The following is a 22,782-nucleotide window of genomic DNA, read 5'->3' on the forward strand; positions in this document are numbered from 1 at the left end:
TTAAATAGTGAGGTCATGAGAAACAGTTTTTAAGGGGGGAAATAAGCAACTAGTTTTGGATATGTTGAGCTTGAGGCACCAAGGAGACATCTAGATGGAAATGTCCTATAGGCAAGTGGAGATGCAGCCCTGAAACTTGGAAAAAATGCAGAGTTGGAGATGTCAAGGCAGTGAATGATAGACTAAGCCATGGAGTCAATAAGATTGCAATAAGGAGAAATCAGAGAGAAAAGAGAGAAGTATAGAAATTTGGAAATCAGGAAGAGGAAGAGATCATTGTTTTAGTATGTAGATACAATTCACAGAATCAAAGATTTGGAAGGGATCTTAAAAAATCATCTAGTCCAACTCATATCAGAAAAGGAATCTCTTCAGCAATCCCCGATAGCCATGCTATGATGACTAACTTTAACAGACATTCTCAGCAATACGAGCATCTAAGACATCTCCAAAAGACTCATGATGGAAAATGCTATCCACATCCAGAGAAAGAACTACGGAGTCTGAATGCAGATGGAAGCATACTCATTGCTCTCCTTTTGTTTTCTTGTTTATTTCTTCTTTGTCGCGGTTCCTCCCATTAGTTCTGATTCTTCTGTACATCATGACTAATGTGAAAATATGCTTAATATGAATGTATAAGTGGAGCCTATATCAGATTGCATGCCATCTTGAGGAGAGAGGTGGGGAGGGAGGGGGAGAAAATTTAAAACTCAAAAGCTTATGGAAGTGAGTTTTGAAAACTAAAAATAAATTAATAAAAAATATTTTTTTAATCCCTGATAAGTAGGCACTCAGCCTCCTTGTGAAGATCTCTAGTGAGGTCTTCCCATGGTCATTCATTCCACTTGTGGACAGATCTAATTGTTAGGACTTTCCTTCTTTATATCTAGCCTAAAACTACCTTAAAAAAAAAAAAACAAAACTAAAAACCTATTTTTTTAAACATTGCTGTCATTTTCTGCCAGACCTTTCCAACATAGAACCCTTTCAACAAATAAGTACAGTTAATATAAAAACAAACATATTAGCTATATATGACACTGTAGGCCTCAAGAGGAGGGAGATAAATTTCATCATCAGACCTTTGGAGTCATTTGAACACTGTATTGATCTGAATTTCCTATGCCTTTTAGTGTTGCTTTCCTTTACAGTGTGTATGTAGACATATTAATATAGATTCATATAACATATCATATAGGTTTATATTTAATATTTATATTCATTCATTAAATATCTACATACAAACATCCTTTGGTTCTACTTACATTGCTCTACAGCAATTCACGTTTTTCCACATTTTTTTCTGAATTTGTCATGTTTGCTATTTCTTATAGGATAATAATATTCACATACCACAGTTTATTCAATTGTGCTCCAATGTATGGGCACCCACTTTGCTACCACAAAAAATATGAATATTTTGGTATATATAGATAATCCTTTCCTTGGCCTCTGAGTCATATGCACTCCTCCTACATGTCAGTCCTTCAGATTCTTGAAGGCAGCTTTCATGTTCTCCCAGCTCCTTCAAGTTTTCTGTCCTCCAGGATATAAACATCTCTAGTTCCTTCAACCAATCCTCATATGGCAGGTCCTCCAGTTGTCTCAACATCCTTATTGCCCTCTTCTGGTCATGCTCCAGGCCTGTTTTTTTTTCCCAAAGAGTAACAACTAAACAATAGTACTATTCTGGATTATTTGCCTTACCTATTTGATAGCATTCTTTTGAGGTTGAAATAATAAACGTGTAACCACTCTGAAAAACATGAAGTACTGTACAAATGCAAGACATTTTTATTAGACACTTTCTAGTTTGGGTAAGCAACTTTTAGGGCTGAAAGCTAGAAGTTGATAAATACGGCTCAAACTTGAGTGAATGTTCATATTCCTTAATTGGAAAATTATTTCAGTTCTGTTCTGGCACGGTGACGATAGCTTACTGGAAAGAGCAGAAAGGATTGGTACACATGACTAGGCAGTAGGTCACAGGGCTATCCTATCAATTTCTCAACCCCTTGTGTACGCAGACGTGCTTACCGGACTTTTTGTGATAACATTATCTCTCTTCTTGAACATATAAATCATTGTTTATTGCACTGTCATTAGTGAAATGGAAAGATGTAAATATGTTATGGCTGAAACTATACATATGTTCAATTACTTTATTTGAAAACTGTATTAACAAAACAAAGTAAGGTAAGTTAAATGAACAGGTGTTAGGGTTCCATTTAATGAAAGACAACACAGCTTTTGTTTTTATAGCAACGTACAAAAAACTCTAAAATGTTCTTTATAAAAAACAACTTACATTATTCCAAGACATTATTAATGAAAAGGTGAATATTGGGTAGTTATGCTAAATCATTTATTGAATACCTACTATATGAGTGGTTAATATGCTTAGCTCCTCTCAGGCACTCTTAAAATATGCTGAATGCATTTTTCTAGGAAATTATATAGGAATACACTGTGATTTTTTAGTCTCCTAGTTATCGCACTCAAAAATGTTGAGGCCATGTAAGTTGTTTTATCTTGCTTCTAAGCTAAGCATAGTCTGATCAATTTATTTTTCTCATGTTTTATCTTATCTTGGTGTGATGCTCTGCATAACTTGAATTTTCGGGGGGGGGAAGTGAGTTTTTTCTTTAATAACCTTTCTGGCTCTTGAGAGCATATAATATCTGCTCATGGACCCACAGACAAGCATGACCTAGTGAATCCTTATGTAAATCCTTCCAGTCTCACAATAATTTCCTTTGTGAGAAAGTTCTTGCTTTGATAAACTTTATATTCTTTTTCCTTCCACATGTCTTTGAAGGAGACCTTTAAGTTCTCTATATTTACACATTTTCTTTCTTAACTCCGCTCTATCGCCCCCCTCATCCCCAAATGAAAGAAAACAAAATCCTTGTGACAAATTGCATAGTCAAGCAAAATGAATACCCACACTGTCCATGTCCAAAAAAAAAGCCTTAGTCTGTAAGTCAAGTACATCACCATTCTGTTTGGAGATCAGGAACATGGTTCATCATTGGTCCTCTGGAATCATAGTGAGTTCCTAAGTTTTTCCACATTATCTTTAAAATGCTGTTTAACAACAGTATAAATAGTTCTGATTCTCTTCACTTCATCTGCAACAGTTCATATAATTCATCCCAACTGCCTATTTTATCATGAGTAATTTGGAACATATTTCATATGGATGTTGATAACATGGATTTCTTCCTTCGAGAACTGGCTTTTCATGTACTTTGACCATTTACCAGTTGGAAAATGGCTCTTATTCTTATAAATTTGAATCAAGTGCTTATTTATTTTGGGTTTTTTTTGTTTTTGTTTTTTTGACTAGGCAATAGGGTTAAGTGACTTGCCCAGGGTCACACAGCTAGTAAGTGTTATGTGTCTGAGGTCAGAGTTAAACTCAGGTCCTCCTGAATCCAGGGCCGGTGCTCTATCCACTGTGCCACCTAGCTGCCCCCTTATTTATTTTGGAAATGAAACATTCACTGGAGAAATTTGATGCAAAAATTTTTTCCAACTTCACTATTTCCTTTCTAGTTTTAGCTACATTGGTTTTGTTTGTATAAAAACTTTTTAATTTTGAGGAATCAAAATTGATAAGCTTAAATTCTTTGGTCCTCTCTATTCCTCATTTGGTCATTTACTCATCAAAATTATTTGGTACTGACAAAAAATAGAGAGGTTGATCAAATTACTGGAACAGATCAGTTATAGAACATAAAGAAGCAAATTCACCACAGCAGCCCATCATTTGAGGAAATCCATAAACCTCAGCTCCTAGAGCCATTCGACAAAAACTGCTGGAAAAATTGGAAAGTAGTTTGGCAGAAAACAGGTTTAGATCAATACCTCATGCTATATACCAAGATAAACTTCAAATGAAGATATTATTTAGATAAAAAGGCCACATCATAAACAAATTAGAAGATATAGAATCTTGACTTATTTTGCTTTTAATTCCCTATAGATGTCTGTGTCAGAATTAATTTTTTTCTTAACTTTCCCTCACCTCCTAAATTAACTATCATATTGTCATATATTTTGGGAAACCTGGCTTTGTTCTCTGTAATTTTCCCACTTGCCCCCCCCAAATAGATTTTTTTCAAAAATATAACTCTTAGCCCGTTGTAAGAGTTTCATTTGAGGTATAATTTTTAGTTTAATTTTCTTTTTTGAAGGATAGCATGGTACTTGGAGGATAAAGCAAAAGAAGACAATAGATTGCAACTACTACCTAACTCTGGCTCATGCTTTTGCTGTTGTTCAGTTGTTTTAATCATGTCTGAATCTTTGTGACCCCGTTTGGGGTTTTCTTGGTAAAAATACTGGAGTGATTTGCCACTTCTTTCTCCAACTCATTTTACAGATGAAGAACTAAGGTAAATAAGGTTCAGTGACTTGCCTAAGGTCGCATAGCTAATAAGTGTCTGAGACCAGTTTCAACTCAAGTCTTCCTGACTCTAGGCCCAGCACTCTACCCACTGTACCACCTAGCTGCCCCAAGCTGCTCATGCTTTACTCTGCAGTAATTTTTTTGCCTGAACATATTGGATTGGGGACAATAACTTAATCTAGTATCGCCTTCTCATCTTGGCTGGCATCTTTCCTGGTATGAGAGGATATGTTACCTTAAGGCTCTTAACACATATCTCTAGGATAAACACCTTGTTTACATTCTATTTAGATGTACCCTTTACTTTTCTTTAAGCCGATTCCCTACCTTTCTGTTTAGGTCACTAAGGAATCATTTCATCTAATTTTTGTATTGGCAACTTCACTTGGGCCATATGCAAATTTTATTGCTGTATACTAGCCTCTATTTAAGTCTTTATCATATTTTGACATCAGAATAAGCCATGTACAAGAATAACAAGAGAGAAGAAGGTACAGTGGATTGCAATCTGAACACTGGAAGGAACTACCACCTCAATAATGATACACATATGTTGAAATATTAATTTCACTTATCAAATAACATTCACAATTAGATATAATAACAATTTATGTTTTTATAATGTTTTAAGGTTTACAAAGTTCATTCCTCACAACAATCTTGTGGTGTATATAGCATAAATCCTATTTACATATGAGGATACTAGGGGCTTAGAGATATTAAGTAACTTACTAAAGGTCAGACAGCTATAACAGAGCAGGATGATTCTGAACTCATGTCCCTTCAAACCCTGAGACCACATCTCTTTTGATGATAGGCTGCCTCTATGTTCTTTCTCTTTCCAATTGCCAGCTTTATGTTCTACTGGCAGCTCAAACTCAACATGTACATAACACATTTGTTACCTTCCTCTTCTCTTAACTTCCTAGTTTCTGTCCATGATACACCACCCCCACAGTTGTCCAGGCTCAAAACCTTGGCATCATCTTTGCTTTTCCTTTTCCCTAATCTTCCACACCCATTCAGTTGCCAAATATAACTTGGCACTCCCTATTGCATCTGTCCCCTCCCCTCTGCTTCACTCAGCCTCCCACCACCTTTTGTCTCTAGCAGGCGCCTAACTAGATTCTCATGCCTTCAATGTTTTACCCTCTCAAGCCATCCTTCAACAGAGCTGCCAAAATTATCAGGACTGATGATGTCACACTTCTTCTCAAAAACCTTCAGTGACTATTGCCTATAGGATAAAGAATCCTTCTTTTTCACCTTGAACTGTGATTTTATTGGTATTAGCGAAATCTTGGTGAGGAAACTCCTATCAATGCAGATGGCTACTCTCTCCACAATATGTGGTCTTAGTGGTCTGGTGGTACTGAAGATTGTCTTAATGGTGCCAAAGTGTCAGAAGCAAGACTTGAACTCAAGTACCAAAAGCAAGTTCTTTATTCTGCTGTCTCCTCAGCAGCATGACATTTTATACTCCCTCTGTTTCCCACTCCCACCCACACCTCCCCAAAAATTTTAGTTCCAGCCTACACTTCCTGCCTTATTTCACTCTATTTTCCTTCAAACATTATACCTTCCCAACTGGAGATTGTTCACCCATCTCATACTGTACCTTCTCACTGCTATGCATCTGTGTAAATCATTCCCCTACACCCAGAATACTCTTCTGACATATCCATCTAGTGAAGGCCTTTTCCTTCAAGGGCCTCTTCCATGAAGCCTTCCCTGATTCTCTAAAGTTAAAAGTGATTACTCTCTTTTTATATTTCTTATAGAACTTTGTCTAGAGCTATGCTTGCTTACCTTTGGCATATTTTATACTTATATTTGTTGTTTCTATGTGTGTATACACATACACCTCTTTTTCTCCAGGAAGATTTTGTCTAAATACAATGTATTACACATTGTAGGTGCTTAATTTTTATTAAACTTTAATTTAAACAATTTAATTTAAACACAGCCAATCATCAATTTAATTTAAACACAATCCCTAATTCCCTAATATTTTAAATTTAAGCAGAATATGTATATAGCTCCTTTGCTTTCACTTGTTCAAAAGGCTGTGACTTGCTCTTATGGTAAAGAAGTCTTCTAAAACAAAGTCTTCTCTTCTTTATGGGAATAATAATTCCATAGTCAGGAAAAAAAATGACTGAACTATAAAGTGAACTATATTGGCCACTAACTCATTTTATCCTCACCTCCAATACCATCTTTCCCCAAGATCAAGTAATTCTTCTGTGCAACGAACTGTATCTGATCTCAAGTGATCCAAAGCATCTTCTGAATCCTTATTTCCTATTTGGTAACATGATGTTCTTTACTGTTATGCCACCAATGTAATAACATGTGTTACAAAACTTACTAATAACTCATATAAAGGAAAATGTAGGACATGAATGGAAATTTTTTTAAAGTTTGAATTAGGGAGAAACTCAATCATTCCAGGTGTGAATTTTAAGGTAGTGGATTGTCTAGACCCCTTACTCTTACTTGCTCCTTCCTTCTTATTAATTACCTTTTAATACCTCAAGAAAAGCAGATCTAAAAGAAACATTCATTTGTTAAAAAAGATTATTTCAATGTTTTGCCTTGTAACCAAAGAACTTCAGTAGATTCTTGAAAGTAATGCAAAACTGTAACTTCACTTTAAAAAAAGAAAAGTAAAAATTAATTTTGGCAGTATTTTCCCTTCATTTACTATGCCTTTAATGTTTTAGGCACAAACTAAGGAAAAATTATTTTTTAAAAAAAGGCTTGATAATCTCAAGACTGATCGTGTATTTCTCACTTTGTAGATGTTATCATCCTCTTTTTAGTACATATATGTATATATACATATGTGCATACATGTGTGTACGTGTCTGTGTGTGTGTGTAGAGATAGGGTGGGGAGGGGGAGAGGAAAAAAGGAAGGCAGCTAGGTGGTGCAGTGTATAGACTACTGGGCCTGGAGTCAGTAAGACCTAAGTTCAAATGAGGCCTTAGACACTGTTTGCCTCAGTTTCCTCATCTGTTTTAAAATGATCTGGAGAAGGAAATGGTAAACCCCTCCACTATCTTTGCCAAGAAAACCACAAATGGGGCAGGAAGAGTCAGACAAGACTGACTGACAACAACAAATATGTGTGTGTGTGTGTGTGTGTGTGTGTGTGTGTATAAATTGTGACTACAAAAAGAATTGCTATATTTTTGTACTTATGTACTTTCCCTCTTTCTTTGATCCTTTTGGAGAACAGGCCTTGTAGTGGTATCACTACAAGTTAGTTCCTTTGGGGGCATAATTCCAAATACCCTAAGCACAGTGCCTGGCACATAGTAGGTGCTTAATGTTTACTGAATTTAATTGAATGGCTAACAGGAACAGGGAACCTGCAGTGGCCTTGAGGCTGCAGGTTTCCCACCCTGGGAGTAATTCAGTTCACCCAAAGACACATTTTTTTAAAATATCATATTAAACATATTTCCACATTAGTCATGTTGTGAAAGAAAAATCAGAACAAAAGGGAAAAACCATGAGAAAGAAAAAACAAAAAACAGAAAATAGTATGCTTCAATCTGCATTCAGACTCCATAGTTCTTTCTCTGGGTGTGGATAGCTTTTTCCATCAGGAGTCTTTTTGGTCATTACATTAGATCATTACATTGTTCAGAAGAGCTAAGTCTAACAAAGTCAGTCATCACACAAAATGTTGCTGTACTGGGTACAATGTTTTCCCGTTCTGCTCATTTACTCAGCATCAGTTCATGCGAGTTTTTCTAGGTTTTTCTGAACTCTACCTGCTTACCATTTCTTATGGAACAATAGTATTCTATTATATTCATATACCACAACCTGTTCAGACATTCCCCAATGAGCATCCCTTCAATTTCCAATTTTTGGCCACCACAAAAAGAGCTGCTATGAATATTTTTTTGTCCATGTGGGTCCTTTTCCCATTTTTATGATCTCTTTGGGATACAGACCTAGAAGTGGTATTGCTGGATCAAAGGGTATGCACAGTTTTATAGCCCTCTGGGCACAGTTCCAAATTGCTCTCCAGAATGGCTGGATCAGTTCGCAACTCTACCAATAATGCATTGGTGTTCCAACTTTCTCACATCTTCTCTAACATTTGTCATTTTCCTGTTTTGTCACGTTAGCCAATCTGATAGGTGTGATGTGGTATCTCAGAGTTGTTTTGATTTGCATTTCTCTTATCAATAGTGATTTAGAGCATTTTCACATGACTACAGCTTTAACTTCTTCATCTGAAAACTGTCTGTTCATATCTTTTGACCATTTATCAACTGGGGAATGACTCATATTCTTATAAATTTGACTCAGTTCTCTATATATTTTAGAAATTAGACCTTTATTAGAGACAGTGGCTATAAGATGTTTCCTAGCTTTCTACTTCCCTTCTAATCTTGGTTGCATTAGCTTTCTTTGTGCAAAAACTTTTAAATTTAATGTAACAAAATTATCCATTTTGCATTTCATCATGCTCTTTACCTCTTATTTGGTCATAAATTCTTCCTTTCTCCATAGATCTGACAGGTAAACTATTTCTTGCTCTCCTAATTTGTTTACAATTTCACCCTTTATATCTAAATCATGTTTGACCTTATCTTGATATACAGTGTAAGATACTGGTCTATGCCTAGTTTCTGCCATACTCTTTTCCAGTTTTCCCAGAAGTTTTTGTCAAATACTGAGTTCTTATCCCAGAAGTTGGAGTCCGAAGATACTGTTACTGTTTTCCCACAGCCCTTTCAACATGTCATTTTTTCCTTTGAGGGCAGAGGGAGTGTCTTTTTTCCCCCATCAATCTGATGGGTATGAGCTAGGAGCTCAGAGTTGCTTTAATTTGCATTTCTCTATTAGTGATTTGGAATATTTTTTCATATGGCTGTTGACAACTTGGATTTATTCCTTTGAGAACTGCCTGTTCACATATTTTGACCATTTATCTACTGGGGAATGGGTCTAGTTCTTACACATTTGAATCAGTTCCTTATATAGCTTGGATAGTAGACCTCTGTCAGAGATACTTGCTGCAAAGATAACTTTTCCCAGTTAACTGTTTCTTCTCATTTTAACTGCATTAATTTTGTTGATTCAAAATCTTTTAATATTACATAATCAGAACTGTTTAAATCTTCTTGATTGCGTGTTCTTCCCTATCCATAGTTGTGTAGGCTATCTCTTTCCATTTTCTAATTTATGATGTGACTTTTTATATCTAGGTCATTTATTCACTTAGAATTTCTCTCAGCATACTGTACGAGATGTTGATCTGAGCCTAGTTTTTTCCAGACTGCTTTTCAGATTTTCCAAGAGTTCTTGTTAAATACTGAGGAGTCGTTGTTGTTCATCCTTTTTTTCAGCTATGTGACCCCATTTAGGGTTTTCTTGGCAAAGATACTGGAGTGGTTTGACATTTCATTCTTCAGTTCCTTTTACGGATGAGGAAACTGAGGCAAACAGGGTTAAATGACTTGCCCAACATCACACCGCAAGCGTCTGAGGCCACATTTGAACTCAGGTCTTCCTGACTTCAGGTCCCACACTCTATCCACTGCTCCACCTACCCACCCCCAAAATACTGTGTCCTTGCCCCATAAATTGAGGTCCTTTGGTTTATCAAATAACTATGCTACTATGTTCATTTGCTTCTGTGTGTCATGTGCTGTCAGTGGTCCTGTTGGGTCAGCCTATTTTTTTTAAACAAGTATCAAATAGTTTAGATGAACTTTATTTTCTATAGTCTGAGATCTGGTATAGCTACACTCCCTTTTTATTATTTACCTTGAGATTGCTGGACTTTTGTTCCTCCAGATGAATTATTTTACTGTGTCTACAATGTAATCTTTTGTTACTTTCATTGGTATGGCTATGAGTAAGGTAGATTTAACTTAGGCAATACTGCATTGTCACTTTTATTATATTGGCATGGGTCACCCACTTATGAGCAATTGTTATCTTTCCAGTTACTCAGGACTGTTTTTCTATAGTGCGTTTTGTAGTAGTATTCATATAGTTTCTACGTGTATCTTAGTGGCAAACTCTTTAAATATTTTATACATTCTGTAGCATTTTAAATAGAATTTCTTTCTGCTCAGTTTTGTTGTAAAGGTATGGAATGGTTAATGATCTGTATGCACTTATATCCTGCTACTCTGCTGAAGTTATTTTTTCAATTAATTTTTGGATGATTCTATAGTTAAATCACATTACCTATGAAAAGTGATTATTTTGATTCCTCTTTGTCTATGTGTATTCTTTCAATTATTTTTCTTGTCTATTTGGAATAGCTAGTATTTCCACCATTATATTAAATAAGTAATAACAATGGATACCCTTTGCTTTACCTCCTGATCTTACTGGAAAATCTCTAGTTTATCTTCATTAAAAAGCTGATTTTAAAAAAACCTTATTTGACCAGAATATATTTACAATTTATACAGATCTGTAAAACATTTCACATTTTCATAGCACACTGATATGTTATGCTAATAACTCTCCAAAGAAGAAAACCTATTTTTTTCCCTGTTCGATAGATGAGAAGAGATGAGAATTCAACTTCTACAATGTCTAGTGACTCAGAAAGGACTTAAACCCAAGTCTTCTGACTCCTACTGAGTACTCTTTCTACTCTACCATAGTTGTGTCTCCAACATTACAGTTGAAAAACTCCAGTCCTAGAATGAAAAAAGCCAAAATTAAAAATCTGTACTCATAAACTTAGTAATTATGTGACCCTGGGCAAATCACGTTATCTTTGACCAATCTCACATAAAAATAGAGAAAAACTATTTGTACAATCTACCTGAACTAAAGCACTTTATAAACCTTAAGATGCTAGAGCAATGTGAGCTATCTTCCTAATGTTTTAATATAAAAATTAGTTTCTATAACTTGAGTACCCACTAACAAAGCTATCTCAGAAGTGTGCTGGATGACATAAAAAAGCTGTGTTAAAATATACTACCATAGATTATCTGAAAAGTGGCTGGCATTTTGAAGTTTTGGTTTATATTAAATTACAAAATAACAAAAGGTTTATGATTACATATAGATTATACTAATCATGATATTTTCCTTCCCCATTAAAAGAGTTTGAGTATTAGCTAGGTATATCTCCAATTTGTCATTTTTGAGTCCTTGAATTCCTTTTGCTTTATAATTCTACTCTGTTAAGGATAGACCACAGGTCACTCTTTACTGGCCAAGCATGCACTCAGAACGATTTTAAGGCAGCATTACTCTAGTCCCTTCAATCTATTTTGGGTAACATACAACTCACCTTGTATGATTAAACTATACCTAGAGTTTCATATTTTCTGACTTTAACTATAGAATACAAAATATATTATAAACTGAATACTTCAGATAAGTAAGCAACCAAAATGTAAATTCGCAAATAAAAATGCTGCTAGCTGTGACTTCACTAGTAAAAGGGCAGTGTTAAACTACTTAATTAGAACCCATGATGAAATCTAAAACGGACTCTTCTCTCATTATTTCAAGAAAACATTTTGTGATTATAGTTTGTTATAAGAGAAAAAGAGAAAGTCATACAGTTAAAATTAAATAGACATAAAACACATAAAAAACTGGGATACTTCAGTCTAAGACAAAAATCAAGAAAGGAAAAACAAAGAAAATTTATTTACAGAACAAAATCACAAACATTATGGATTATGAACATGGATTTATTCGTGAAATTCCAGAATAGTAGAGCTAAGGAGCATTTTGAAATAGTAAGCTTTCAGACAAAGAAATATTCGATTATATATATTATATGACTCTACTCTAAAAGTGGCATAGGTTGAAAATATAAATGGCTTTGACAAGAATTTAGATGAATTCAGGGATCTTAAGTCCATAACACTGTTAAAGAGAAGTGAGAGATAAAGGGTTTTAATCTGATGCCATGTAGAGCAACTATGTCATTTCACTCTCGAGAGGTATCACTGTCATGAGATAGAGTAACTAGAGAAACCAGGTGTGATTGAGCATGTCATTTATGTTTTTAGATCATAGTCTCAGTAAGTCTAGTTGAAAGTTTTCCCTCTTGTAGAAGTGATAGGTCAATGGGGCAGTGTGTTGATATTTCCAGAAATGACAGTGATCTAAAAATAAAATGCATCAACAAAACATTGTAATATTTACTGCATGATGACAATTTTTTTCCATTTGGTGATCACTCTATAAAGATGAAATGTTAAAAAAAAAAGTGAGAAAAAACATAATTCATACAATGTAATTTTTGGAGGAAAACTATAAACTTAGGAATCTAACAGTTATCTATTGTACTTATTTCTTTAAAGGATCTGTGACCTCTATTTGAATGTTTCCTCAAACAGTGCAGATTGTAATAGATCTTTGCTCACTAATCCTGTGCAATTCTTGTCCATGTTCTCTCATAGGTTCACCACAGAGGTGTGCATCCAACCTGTTGGAGACCCTTCCTTGTTTTTTCCTGACATCTCCATACTCCTAATGGAGCATGCAGTCTGTTCACCCATCATCGCTCTTCTTTGACACATGACAAGGCTATCTTTGTTTCATCATGCATTTCCCCTATGACATTTTTTACTCTAGTTCCATGAAGTTCCTCATTTGTTATACTGCAATATGCTCTGCACTCACCGTGTACCTCTCCAATGTTCTCTTGGGGTATTTATTTTCAATTCAATTATACTTACACTTAGAGAAGCAAAACTATATGAGTATACACATATTTTTTGTAATACTATGCCAACTTATATAGCTGACCTAGTCTTATATTTGTACAAAGACTAGAAAGGCACTATTTTTTAATTAGGAGAGTTCCAGTGGGTACCCAAAGTCTGTGGGTTAGATTTCTGTATTTCAGTTCCCGTTTTCAATCTGGGAGTCTGTTTTGAGACAGGATAATGTACAAGTGGGCCATCACTTCTGGAATCCATTCATTCCACATCTCACCAGTTCTACTTCACTTTGGCTGGCTCCTCATAGAACCTGGACATAGGCACTGTCAGGACTGAATCTGTCTATGGCAAGGGTTTTAACCTGGGGTTTGTGAACTTGTTTTAACATCTGAATTTTAAATTATTTTTATAACTATTTTAGCATAATTGATTTCCTTTGTAATATCCTAGCAAGAGGTCTATAGGCTTCACCTGGCTGCCAAAGGTGCCCCCCAAGGACACAAAAGGATAGTCTATGGGTATCACTTTTGGTTTACATTTTAGGTAATTTACTGTAACCAACAAGGCTCGGCTATGCCTTTTTTCCTTAGGCTACAGTAAAAGCAAGAGAAAAACAGCAAATCATAGCATATTTGTTGATTACTTTTTAATATGCCATTAAAATAAAGGATTGATATGGTAAATCCTTTCCTCCTTCTCTTTGGTTTTCAACGGAAACCCAGGTTTTCTAAAGTGAAAGTGGAGTGCAGGCTCTGGCAATTCCTGACTATCTGTCATGGGAATAATTTAGCCTAGCTAAATTCACAGAAGCTTGTCAGTAAAAGGAATTCTTTTGTGTGTTTTTGTTTTTTGGTCAGAGTAACTCAAAGGGTGGGATGGAATCACAGATCTCAAGACTCAAGTGCATGGTAAAAATGCTAAACTGCACTGTATCATCTTCCAAATATTTAAAATAAGCATTATGATTGTGGTTCTCTTTTTTTATTTAATTTTATTCTTTTAATTAATGAAAATCCACCTTTTCTCCCTCCTACTCCACCCCAATGAAAAAGAAAAATAAAACTCCTGTAAGAAAAACACATAAAGCAAAACAGAATCCCAAATAAACCATATCCAAAAAATATATGCCATCGATGTACTCTGAGTCCATTAATTTTCTGCCAGAACTGCATGTTTCGTTATGAGTTCTTTGGAACCTTGTTCGGTCATTGCAATGATCAGAGTTCTAAAGTTTTTTTAAAAAGTTGTCTTACAATGTTATTGCTACTGTACAAATTATTTTTCTAGTTCTACTCACTTCACTCTGCATCTGTTCATACAAGTCTTCCCAGGTTTCTCACAAACTGTTCCCTTCATCATTGCTTAAAGCAGAATAGTATTCCATTACATTCATATACCTTGTTTGTTCAGACATTCTCTAATTGATGGGTACTCTGTTAATTTCCAATTCTTTGCCACTACAAAAAGAGCTGCCATAAATATTTTATCTATGAGTCCTTTTCTTCTTACTTTGATTCTTTTGGGCTACAGGCCTAGTGGTGTTATCACTGCATCAAAAGTTATGCACAATTTAGTGACTTTTGGGGCACAGTTCCAAATTACTTTTCAGAATGGACTCAGAGCCCCATCAATACTGCATTAATGTGTCTTTTCCCACAGTCCCACCAATATCTATCATTTTTGCCAATGTGATGAGTATGAAGTGGAACCTCAGAGCTGCTTTCATTTTAGTTTTTCTATTTCTTAGGATCTGGAGGGTAATTTCATTTGTTTGTTTTCGCATGTGGCTACTGATAGCTTGGATTTCTTCCTCTCAAAAATACCTGTTCATATCCTTTGACCATTACTGATTTGGTTTTCTAAGACCCCTGTATTATCATCCTATTATTTCTGGTGTGTAAGCCACATCTTACATCTGTTCTCATTTTTCCTTGTTATGTAATTTATTAATATGTTCTTCATTAACCAGGAAAAAAATGTTATTCTTACAAGGTTCTTTAAAAATCTTTGCTGCTCTGTCCACTGCCACTCTTTTTAAGGTAAACTGTTATATTTACTTTTTACATATTTTGGGCACTAAATCCATTCATTATTCCAGAGAGCTGTTATCTGATAAGATGAATTTATATATAATGTCCTCCATTATATGTAACTTAATTGAGAAGTATATTTTGTTAGCTAAAACTTTAAGATTATTTGCTGGCATTAAAGCTAACCATAAATAAGTAAAAACTACTAAAATAAAATAATGCAGAATAAGGAAAACAAAAAGTGCTTGAAAAAGTCATTAGTAGTGAATTCAGTTATTGTGCAAATAGTAACATAAAAATTAAAAGTAGCAAACCCAGTAACTTGTTTTTAAAACATTATATAAATTCACACAATAAAAATACAACTTGGGCAACTAAAATACTTAATTTGTAGTTAACAGTTTTACAATAACAAAGGCATTTGACAGAGTTTACTTTGATAACCTATACTAATTAAATAACAGCATTCTCTATACATGAAATTTCCTTACTGATTAGATTTTAGTTTTGATATATGATAGAAGGCATTCCAATAACTTGTCTATCAATAAGATATGCCCTTGCCTAATTAAAAGTTATATGACAACGTAGCAACATCACAACGTTACCCAAACTGCACATATTTTTGGCTCTGTGAAGACTGCATTTTTGTCATTAGAGTATTATCTTAGCTAATTTTGAGAGGCCCATCAACAGGTTGGCCATTAGATGATGAATTTTTCAGCCACAGTAATTTCTCAAGACCATTTACTAAATAATAGGGGAGTTGGAATGTGAGTTGATGGAGGTACATATTTTGGGGATCAAAGCTAAAATGACTTTTATCATGGTTAATCTTTTACATTTTTATATACTAAATGATGGAAATGTCTGTATTCCATCACTGTCATCTTTTAAATTCGCCTGCAAGGCTGCCGAGTGGATAAAGGATACACAATATACAACATGTGGTGAATGCCCTTTTAGGAGCCTATAACCTCAAACACAAAATCACAAAAACAAATATGTAAAAGGACTTGCTTATAAAAATTTCTGTACCATAGAATCTCTTAGTTATATAATATAATGAGGGGCTTCTAGTTTTTTCTTACATGTAACATTTCAGCAACCCTAAGCTCCTTTAGGGTGTAAATACTTAAGTATTCAATAAGTATCTACTGAAAAGAAGTCAATGTTCATATTAGGTTCAAATATTAATACAATTTAAAATGTAGTAGAAATAGCAATATATGGCTAGTCTACCTTCTACTTCTACGTGAAGGAGGGAAATACTTCAGAGAACAGGAAGATTTCAAAAGTCCTTGAACACAGGAAGGAAGGGAGCTTGACAAGCTGATAAGTATTTCAGGCACAGGACAAAACAACACAAAAACAATAAAAGAAGGATAATAAGATGACATGATTTGACAGTATCCTTGCCTAAGTAAGCAGAATGGATGGACATAGGAATAAAAGAAAATGAGGACCTTAAAAATATTTGAATGCAATTTGACTAAAGAAAGACTGGAGCTATGCATGAAATTGCCTCTGATGCATTGCTTCTTGTCAATTTTTTCCCTGACTAAAAGTGGAATATAATATTTAAAATCTATACTTGCAATACTTAATATTCATGTGACTTACCTGTGCTCCCAGAAGTGTTTTATATCAGTGATAGAACTGAGAGAAAACTGGAAGGACTAGAAATCAAAGGACCAGTCAGAGCTAACAACAGAGACAGCCAACTGATATGTGAAGTCAGAAAGGCAAGAAGAACATTGGGACAAAAGAGAAGTGGCATGAACCATGTATCTTCAGACTATCATTTGTGAAGTGTGTCTAAAACGTGCAAAAGACAAAATCAAGATATTGCTCTGTCTGAAGAAGTATTTTTTTTCATCTTGTATAATGTAAAATGAAATCTTAGGCATGTTAACAAGTAATATTAATAATGGAGCTGTTTATAAATCTACCTTCTAAGGTGGCAGTTCAGGGAAGCATTCCATTTTAAATAATAATGGTAATTTGGAGGGAAAAGATTATTTTTACTCATTTAAGGATAGTCTATGAATAGTGTTCTGATAATATATAAATTTTATATGGCCTTAAAAAGAGGTGTATGAAAAATTCATTGTTTAACTCTTTTGTTGCCCACTGATTAACAAATAACATTTAATTCCAATATGGTATAAGGAAAGAGTATCAGATTTGCAGCTAAAGAACTGGTTTAAAATTCCAGCTCCATCATTTACCATCTCTGCTTCTCTGCACAAGTCACAAACTCTCTGGGAATTGATTTCCTCATCTTTAAAATAAGGGTATGTTGATCTACATGACCTCTGAAGTCCCTTTTTGCTCTAATTACATGATCTTATAAAAACAACCACCACAACAACTCCACATGGTGTTGGGAGAAGTGGAACAATCTTGGAAGGCTTTATTGGTTGATGAAGAACTGATCTGGGCTCTCAGAACAGACTACTGACCTCACTGTGCCTCATTTTCAGACTTCTTTTGTGTTCCACTACATGCAGAATCTCCCTGATGATACCATGACACAAGGGCTTTTGTTTGTGACACATAAATAAGTGTGGGGGGGGGCAGGAGTAGCAAGCTGTATGGGTACTTAAAATTCTATGAATTTGGGTATAACATACCCAAGCTTTCATCAGTTCTGTACTATCAAAATATTTTTCATGTTGAATTCTATAATGGTACCAATTGATTCTTCAGATCATCAGTATAACCAATCTTTTCCTATGAAGTACTAGCACTTCTAATTTTAACTACTAGTGATATCTGAAATGCAAAAATAAAATGTCAAAACTGAAGAATAAGGATGATACATAGGGACATGACCCATTAGATTTTTTTTTATAACAGATTTTAAAGATTTTACAAACAATGCAATCAATAAATGGTTATTATATAAATGTTTTATTCATATTGTCTTAAGGTCTTCTTGCCTCCCCTATGTTATAGGGTTACTAATTTCGGAACACTGAAAACTTCAAAGAATCAAAATACCTACCAGATGACCAAAGGGGCTATGGAGATAGAGACATGGTGAACTTAGCTTGGCTTCAGCATATGCCTAATACCTACATGCAAGAATTAGGGATATCATCCAAAAAGTAACTGACCCACCGCCTTTTCCATCTGTACAAGCAGCAGAAATGAGAGATAATGGAAAAGCTGAGTGCTCTGTAGCCACAATATATAAAGAACGTTGGATTTGGAGCTGAAGATCCAGAAGCTCAAGTCATAGCCCTAATAGGTACAACATGTGTAATCATGGGCAACTTACTTCGACTCTCTGAGTGTCAGTTTACTCATCTGTACAATGAGGATTTGGGGGTAAGTGCCCTTCCATCCCTGATTCTGTGAGAACTTCCAAAATTAAGGACAGCTCCTCTCTGGAGGATACGTGAGAGAACATTTTCAAGAACTGCTCAGGATGAGGCACACAAAGGAGTTACGCTGTGTACAAACAGAGGGAATAGCCAAGTTATCCAATACATAATGAATAAAAACAGCATTTTGGCAAACGAAATGTGTTCAGGGTTAGTATTCACCAACACAGAACATGTTATATCATGAAAAATCTGGCAAGAAAAAAAAAAGCATGATTACTGTCCTCACAGAGCTCAGAATTGCATTGTGTGAATGGGATATCAGTCCATTTGTGTACATACCTTTGTCAATGTGTATATTTATATGTGTCTCTGTACATAACTGAATGGGGCCTGTAAAGGATTTTGATTTTACAGAAGAGATAAAAAGAAAACTTTGTTTTGTTTCTCCCAAATTCACAAAACATTAACATTCCACACCCCTAGCCTGAAACTCTTGATGGAAGGGGGTGGGAGTAAAGAAGAAGAGGCAAAGGCAAGGAAACAGAAACAATTCCTGGAGTCATTGAATCCTGGTACCTCTAGCAGCACTACTGAAAAACTGAGAGAGGAAAGAACAAGTCCCTGCTTCAGAAGACCTGAGTTCATATCCTGATTCTAACACTAGGTACGTAACTCTGGCCTAATCATTTCTTCCCTCTGAATGTCAATTTCTTCATTTGTAAAATGGGGATAGGTGCTACACACATCAAAGGGTTGTTCTAAGAAAAGTGCTTTGCAAACCTGAAAAAAGCTCTACAGAAATGCCCTCTATATATGCATTCAAGTGAAACATACAGTACTATAATATTCAAACACATGTATTAAGCACTATGCATTTTGAAAGGTGAAAAGGATAAAGGATGGGGAGGGGTAATTAGAGTCCAATGATTACTTTTTGTGGTAAAGATTCAAGAAGGAAGAAGAGCAAGAAAACTTCAGGAAGACATTTCAGAAAAGAAATGGCAAAAGTAAAGTATCCTGGAGGTAGTAAGTAAATTTGTCTGACAGAAGCAAACAGTGTAGGTTAGAGAAAGATAGTTACTTAAAAGGAGAATTAGTTACCCACCAAACTTAAAATCTAAAGACAACTCAGAGCCACTGGAAGGCCCCGAGAAGAGAAGTGATATACTCAAAACGCTAATCAAGGGAAAGGGTAATTTTGATTCCTTGCAAGATGATAACTAACTCAAGGATAAAAATCTGATGTAGAATACTAATCTCATTCATTTTGAGTCACACCTTGAATTTCAATAAATAGTACATTTACTTGTTTAAGATGTCCAAACCAAAATATAGACAATAGAACTGTCTTTTACCTACAGAATTAAACTTTCTACTAATGAAAATTATCCTGTTTCATTCTTTATACTTTTTAATGTGATCTAAAGTTTCTAGACTTCAGTCGTCCTAATTTCAAGAAAGGCTGTAAGAGCTTATTAGATAGAAAATCTTTCAAAATTAAGTAGCATGTGTTAGGAAGGCAATTTTCACAGAACAAGGGCAAAAACTGAATGTATGTTACTAGAAATGTATAGCAGAGCATATATATCTATAGATATCTATAGATCTATAGATCTATAGATATCTATAGATCTATAGATCTATAGATATCTATAGATATATATCTATCTGCTTTCTCTGTCCTATGAAGGAAGAAACTTCTTACTCATTGACAACTGCCATATTGTCCAATTACAACTAGTATATTTAAAACACATCTAAGCTCACCCATTGGGTACTTAAAAGCTGATTCCAACTGTTACATTTTCCATGTGTAACTACCTCATTTAAGACACATCTAATAGGCTCATCTATTGGGAATTTAAACTGTTCCATTTCCATTTGCAACTAGTATTTAAAACACATCTAGGCTCATCTACTGAGAACTTAAAAGTTGATTCCAACTGTTCTATTTTCCATTTGCAACTGGTGTATTTAAAAAACATCTAACAGGCTCATCTCTTGGATACTTAATTTTCCAGCGGTTCAACCGCTGAATTGGGGGTGGGAAGCTCACCTCCCGTGGACGGTTAAGGTTAGACTTTGGTGGTGCTGGGGTCCTGAGAAGTGGAGAAAGCCGTAAACGCGCCCAAGGCCAGGGGGCAGTAGCTGATCTCTCCACTGCCCCAGGTTCTCCCCGTCCCCCCCTTTGTTTCTTGACTTGGGGTCCCCTAAAGCAATAAGCGCGCCAGCCTCGGGGCTGTAAATCACGGCCAATTAATACCGTAACTCTCCGGCCCTGATACCCACAATCCGTTATGTCTGCCCGGAGGGGGAGGGGCCACCACAGGTGAGATCCGGGCCGGGCGCCCCACCTAGCTCTTCGCGGTCACGCGGGGCTTCTCGCCCCCCCCCCGTCCGCGGTCCTGGGGGTTCTCTGGGCGTGGGTGTGTGCGGCAGCTGTCAGATACCCCGGAACCTGTCCAAGCGACAGTCCCCCAGCTGAGGGTCACGGGTGGGAGAGGAGGCAGCCCGGCCTAGCCCCCTCCGCGCCCCCCGGCTCTAAGAGAGGGCTCTAGAGTTCGGCCCCGAGCGCAGCGGGCGGGGGATCTCGGGGAAGGGAGGGGGCACACGGGACACCAACGCGGGAGGGGGTGGCTAGCGCTGCTTCGTTCGACTCGCTCTTTACCTTTTCCAGCCCAGGTCCCGGCCGTCTCCCGCTTCCCCACCACCCCCCGGGTACCTGAGGGGGAACTTTTCCCTCAGCCCCTCACTTGCAAAGCTCGCCAGCGCCCACCGTTGCCGCAAACCGCCCTCGCCCTAGCAACAAGGTTCCGGTCGTAGAGCGAGCGCCTCTAGGTGTAAGGAAGGTGATGTCGTAAAGCCGCGAGTGTCGTAAACCAGGTGCGGTGGGGAGCCCGGGGAGGGGGGGAGTGGAGAGAGGGAGGGAGGGGTGGAGGCGGAGGGGTGAGGGGGGGAAGGGGGAGGGAGGGGGAGGAGGTGACTCGAGCATTTAGACACAAGCGAGAGGATCATGGCGGATGGCCCCAGGTGTAAGCGCAGAAAGCAGGCGAACCCGCGGCGCAATAACGGTGAGTCCGCGGACGGGCCCGGGGAGCGGCGGGGCCCAGGGCGAGCCCGGCCGCCGGGGCGCGCCCGGGGCTGAGGAGGGAGAGCCGGGCCGGGCTGGGGGGCCGCCGGGCGAGGGACGGGGAAAGTCGAGTGGGAAAGTAGAAAGTAGTGGTGGGAGCCCCCCGCCGCCTCCTGCTCGCTGGGCTGGAGCCCGAGCCGGAGCCGGAGCCCAGCCCAGCCCAACCCAGCCCGAGCCGCTGCTGCTGCCCGTGCCCCAGCCCGGCGGCGGCTGCCTCTGCCTGAACCGTTAGCTCGGGCTCCTCTTACCTGGCGTCTCTCCGCCTAGCGGCTCCCGCCGCGCCTGCCTCCCTGGACCGTTAGCCGCCGCCGCCGCCGCGGCTGCATCCCCGGCCCCCTCGGGGCGGCGGGGCCACTTCTCCGGCTCCGGGCGGAGCCGCCGCCGCGGCTTTTCGCACTTTTCCCCCTCTGTCTCTCTCTTTCTAGCTTCCCCCCCCTTCTCTTCCTCCTCCTCCTCCCTGCTCAGCCCTCCTCCGTGTCATTCTCTCGCAACCCGGAGGCCCCCGGGAGCCCGAGGAACAAACTTGTTCCCTGCGTCCCCAGGGGCGAAAGTGGCCCCCCGCCCCCCCTGCATCCGCGCGGCCGTGGGGGGGGGGGCGCCCGTGCTGTTTGCCTTGCCTGGGGCGGGGGGTGGCGGTGCTGCTAGTGGTTGTGAACTGTGTTTTTGGTGCGCCAGGAGGGGCGGGGAGCTCCTGCCGCCACCCCCCGGCTCCTGGGGCAGGGGCGAGGGGGAGCCCGAAGTTGTCTTTCCCGAGTGGCGAGAGCGGATGCGTGGGGGAAGGCTGCTGTCCGCCCGCCCTGGGTGGTGCCCGCGGCCGTCTGGCAAGTTACCTGGCTCGGAAGCCTAGAGACCCCGGCCCCCAGAGCTGGGGGGGCACGTGGGGGAGAGGGCTCTGTGCGGAGGGGGTCGGTGCGCGTGTGTGTTGTTGGGGAAGTTGTTACCTGGGGGAGACGCGCGGAGCCGAGCGTGAAGCTGTGTCTGCGGCTCGGGCTCGAGTGGGAGGGGAAGGGAGGAGGGGGGGGACAGACGGACGGACGCGGCCGCTACCGCTGCCGCCGCTGCTGCTGCAGTAGTGCTTATTGATCCAGGCTGATCGGCGGGCGAAGCCCCCCGCCTCCCAGCCACACCGGGGGCCAGCCCGAAAAGAGCCCGAGCCCCAGCCCCCGGGCCGCCGCCAGGCTCCGTC

The 22,782-nt window shown here is 38.4% G+C and overlaps 1 protein-coding gene and 1 long non-coding RNA gene across 7 annotated transcripts in view; one reads left to right on the top strand and one right to left on the bottom strand.

Moving 5' to 3' along the window:
* The window catches only part of LOC110211261 (uncharacterized), a 92,638-nt gene extending 70,554 nt beyond the window's left edge, over positions 1-22,084 (bottom strand). Inside the window, exon 1 of one of the 3 annotated variants that reach the window (XR_002325331.2) lies at positions 21,845-22,084. This is a non-coding gene — a long non-coding RNA (uncharacterized LOC110211261). The remainder of the gene's footprint in view (positions 1-21,844) is intronic. The other 2 variants (XR_002325330.2, XR_013485800.1) reach the window with 2 other exon arrangements.
* ZEB1 (zinc finger E-box binding homeobox 1) overlaps positions 21,446-22,782 on the top strand; it is a 197,987-nt gene continuing 196,650 nt past the window's right edge. For all 4 annotated transcript variants that reach the window (XM_020990481.2, XM_020990484.2, XM_020990483.2 and 1 more), the window contains exon 1: positions 21,446-21,537. In XM_020990481.2, coding sequence (XP_020846140.1) covers positions 21,480-21,537 — 58 coding nt within the window. In that variant the 5' untranslated portion in view covers positions 21,446-21,479. The remainder of the gene's footprint in view (positions 21,538-22,782) is intronic.

Source organism: Phascolarctos cinereus, unplaced genomic scaffold (genome assembly GCF_003287225.1).
Source record: "Phascolarctos cinereus isolate Bilbo 61053 unplaced genomic scaffold, phaCin_HiC Scaffold_1;HRSCAF=81, whole genome shotgun sequence".
Classification (NCBI taxonomy): Eukaryota; Metazoa; Chordata; class Mammalia; order Diprotodontia; family Phascolarctidae; genus Phascolarctos; species Phascolarctos cinereus.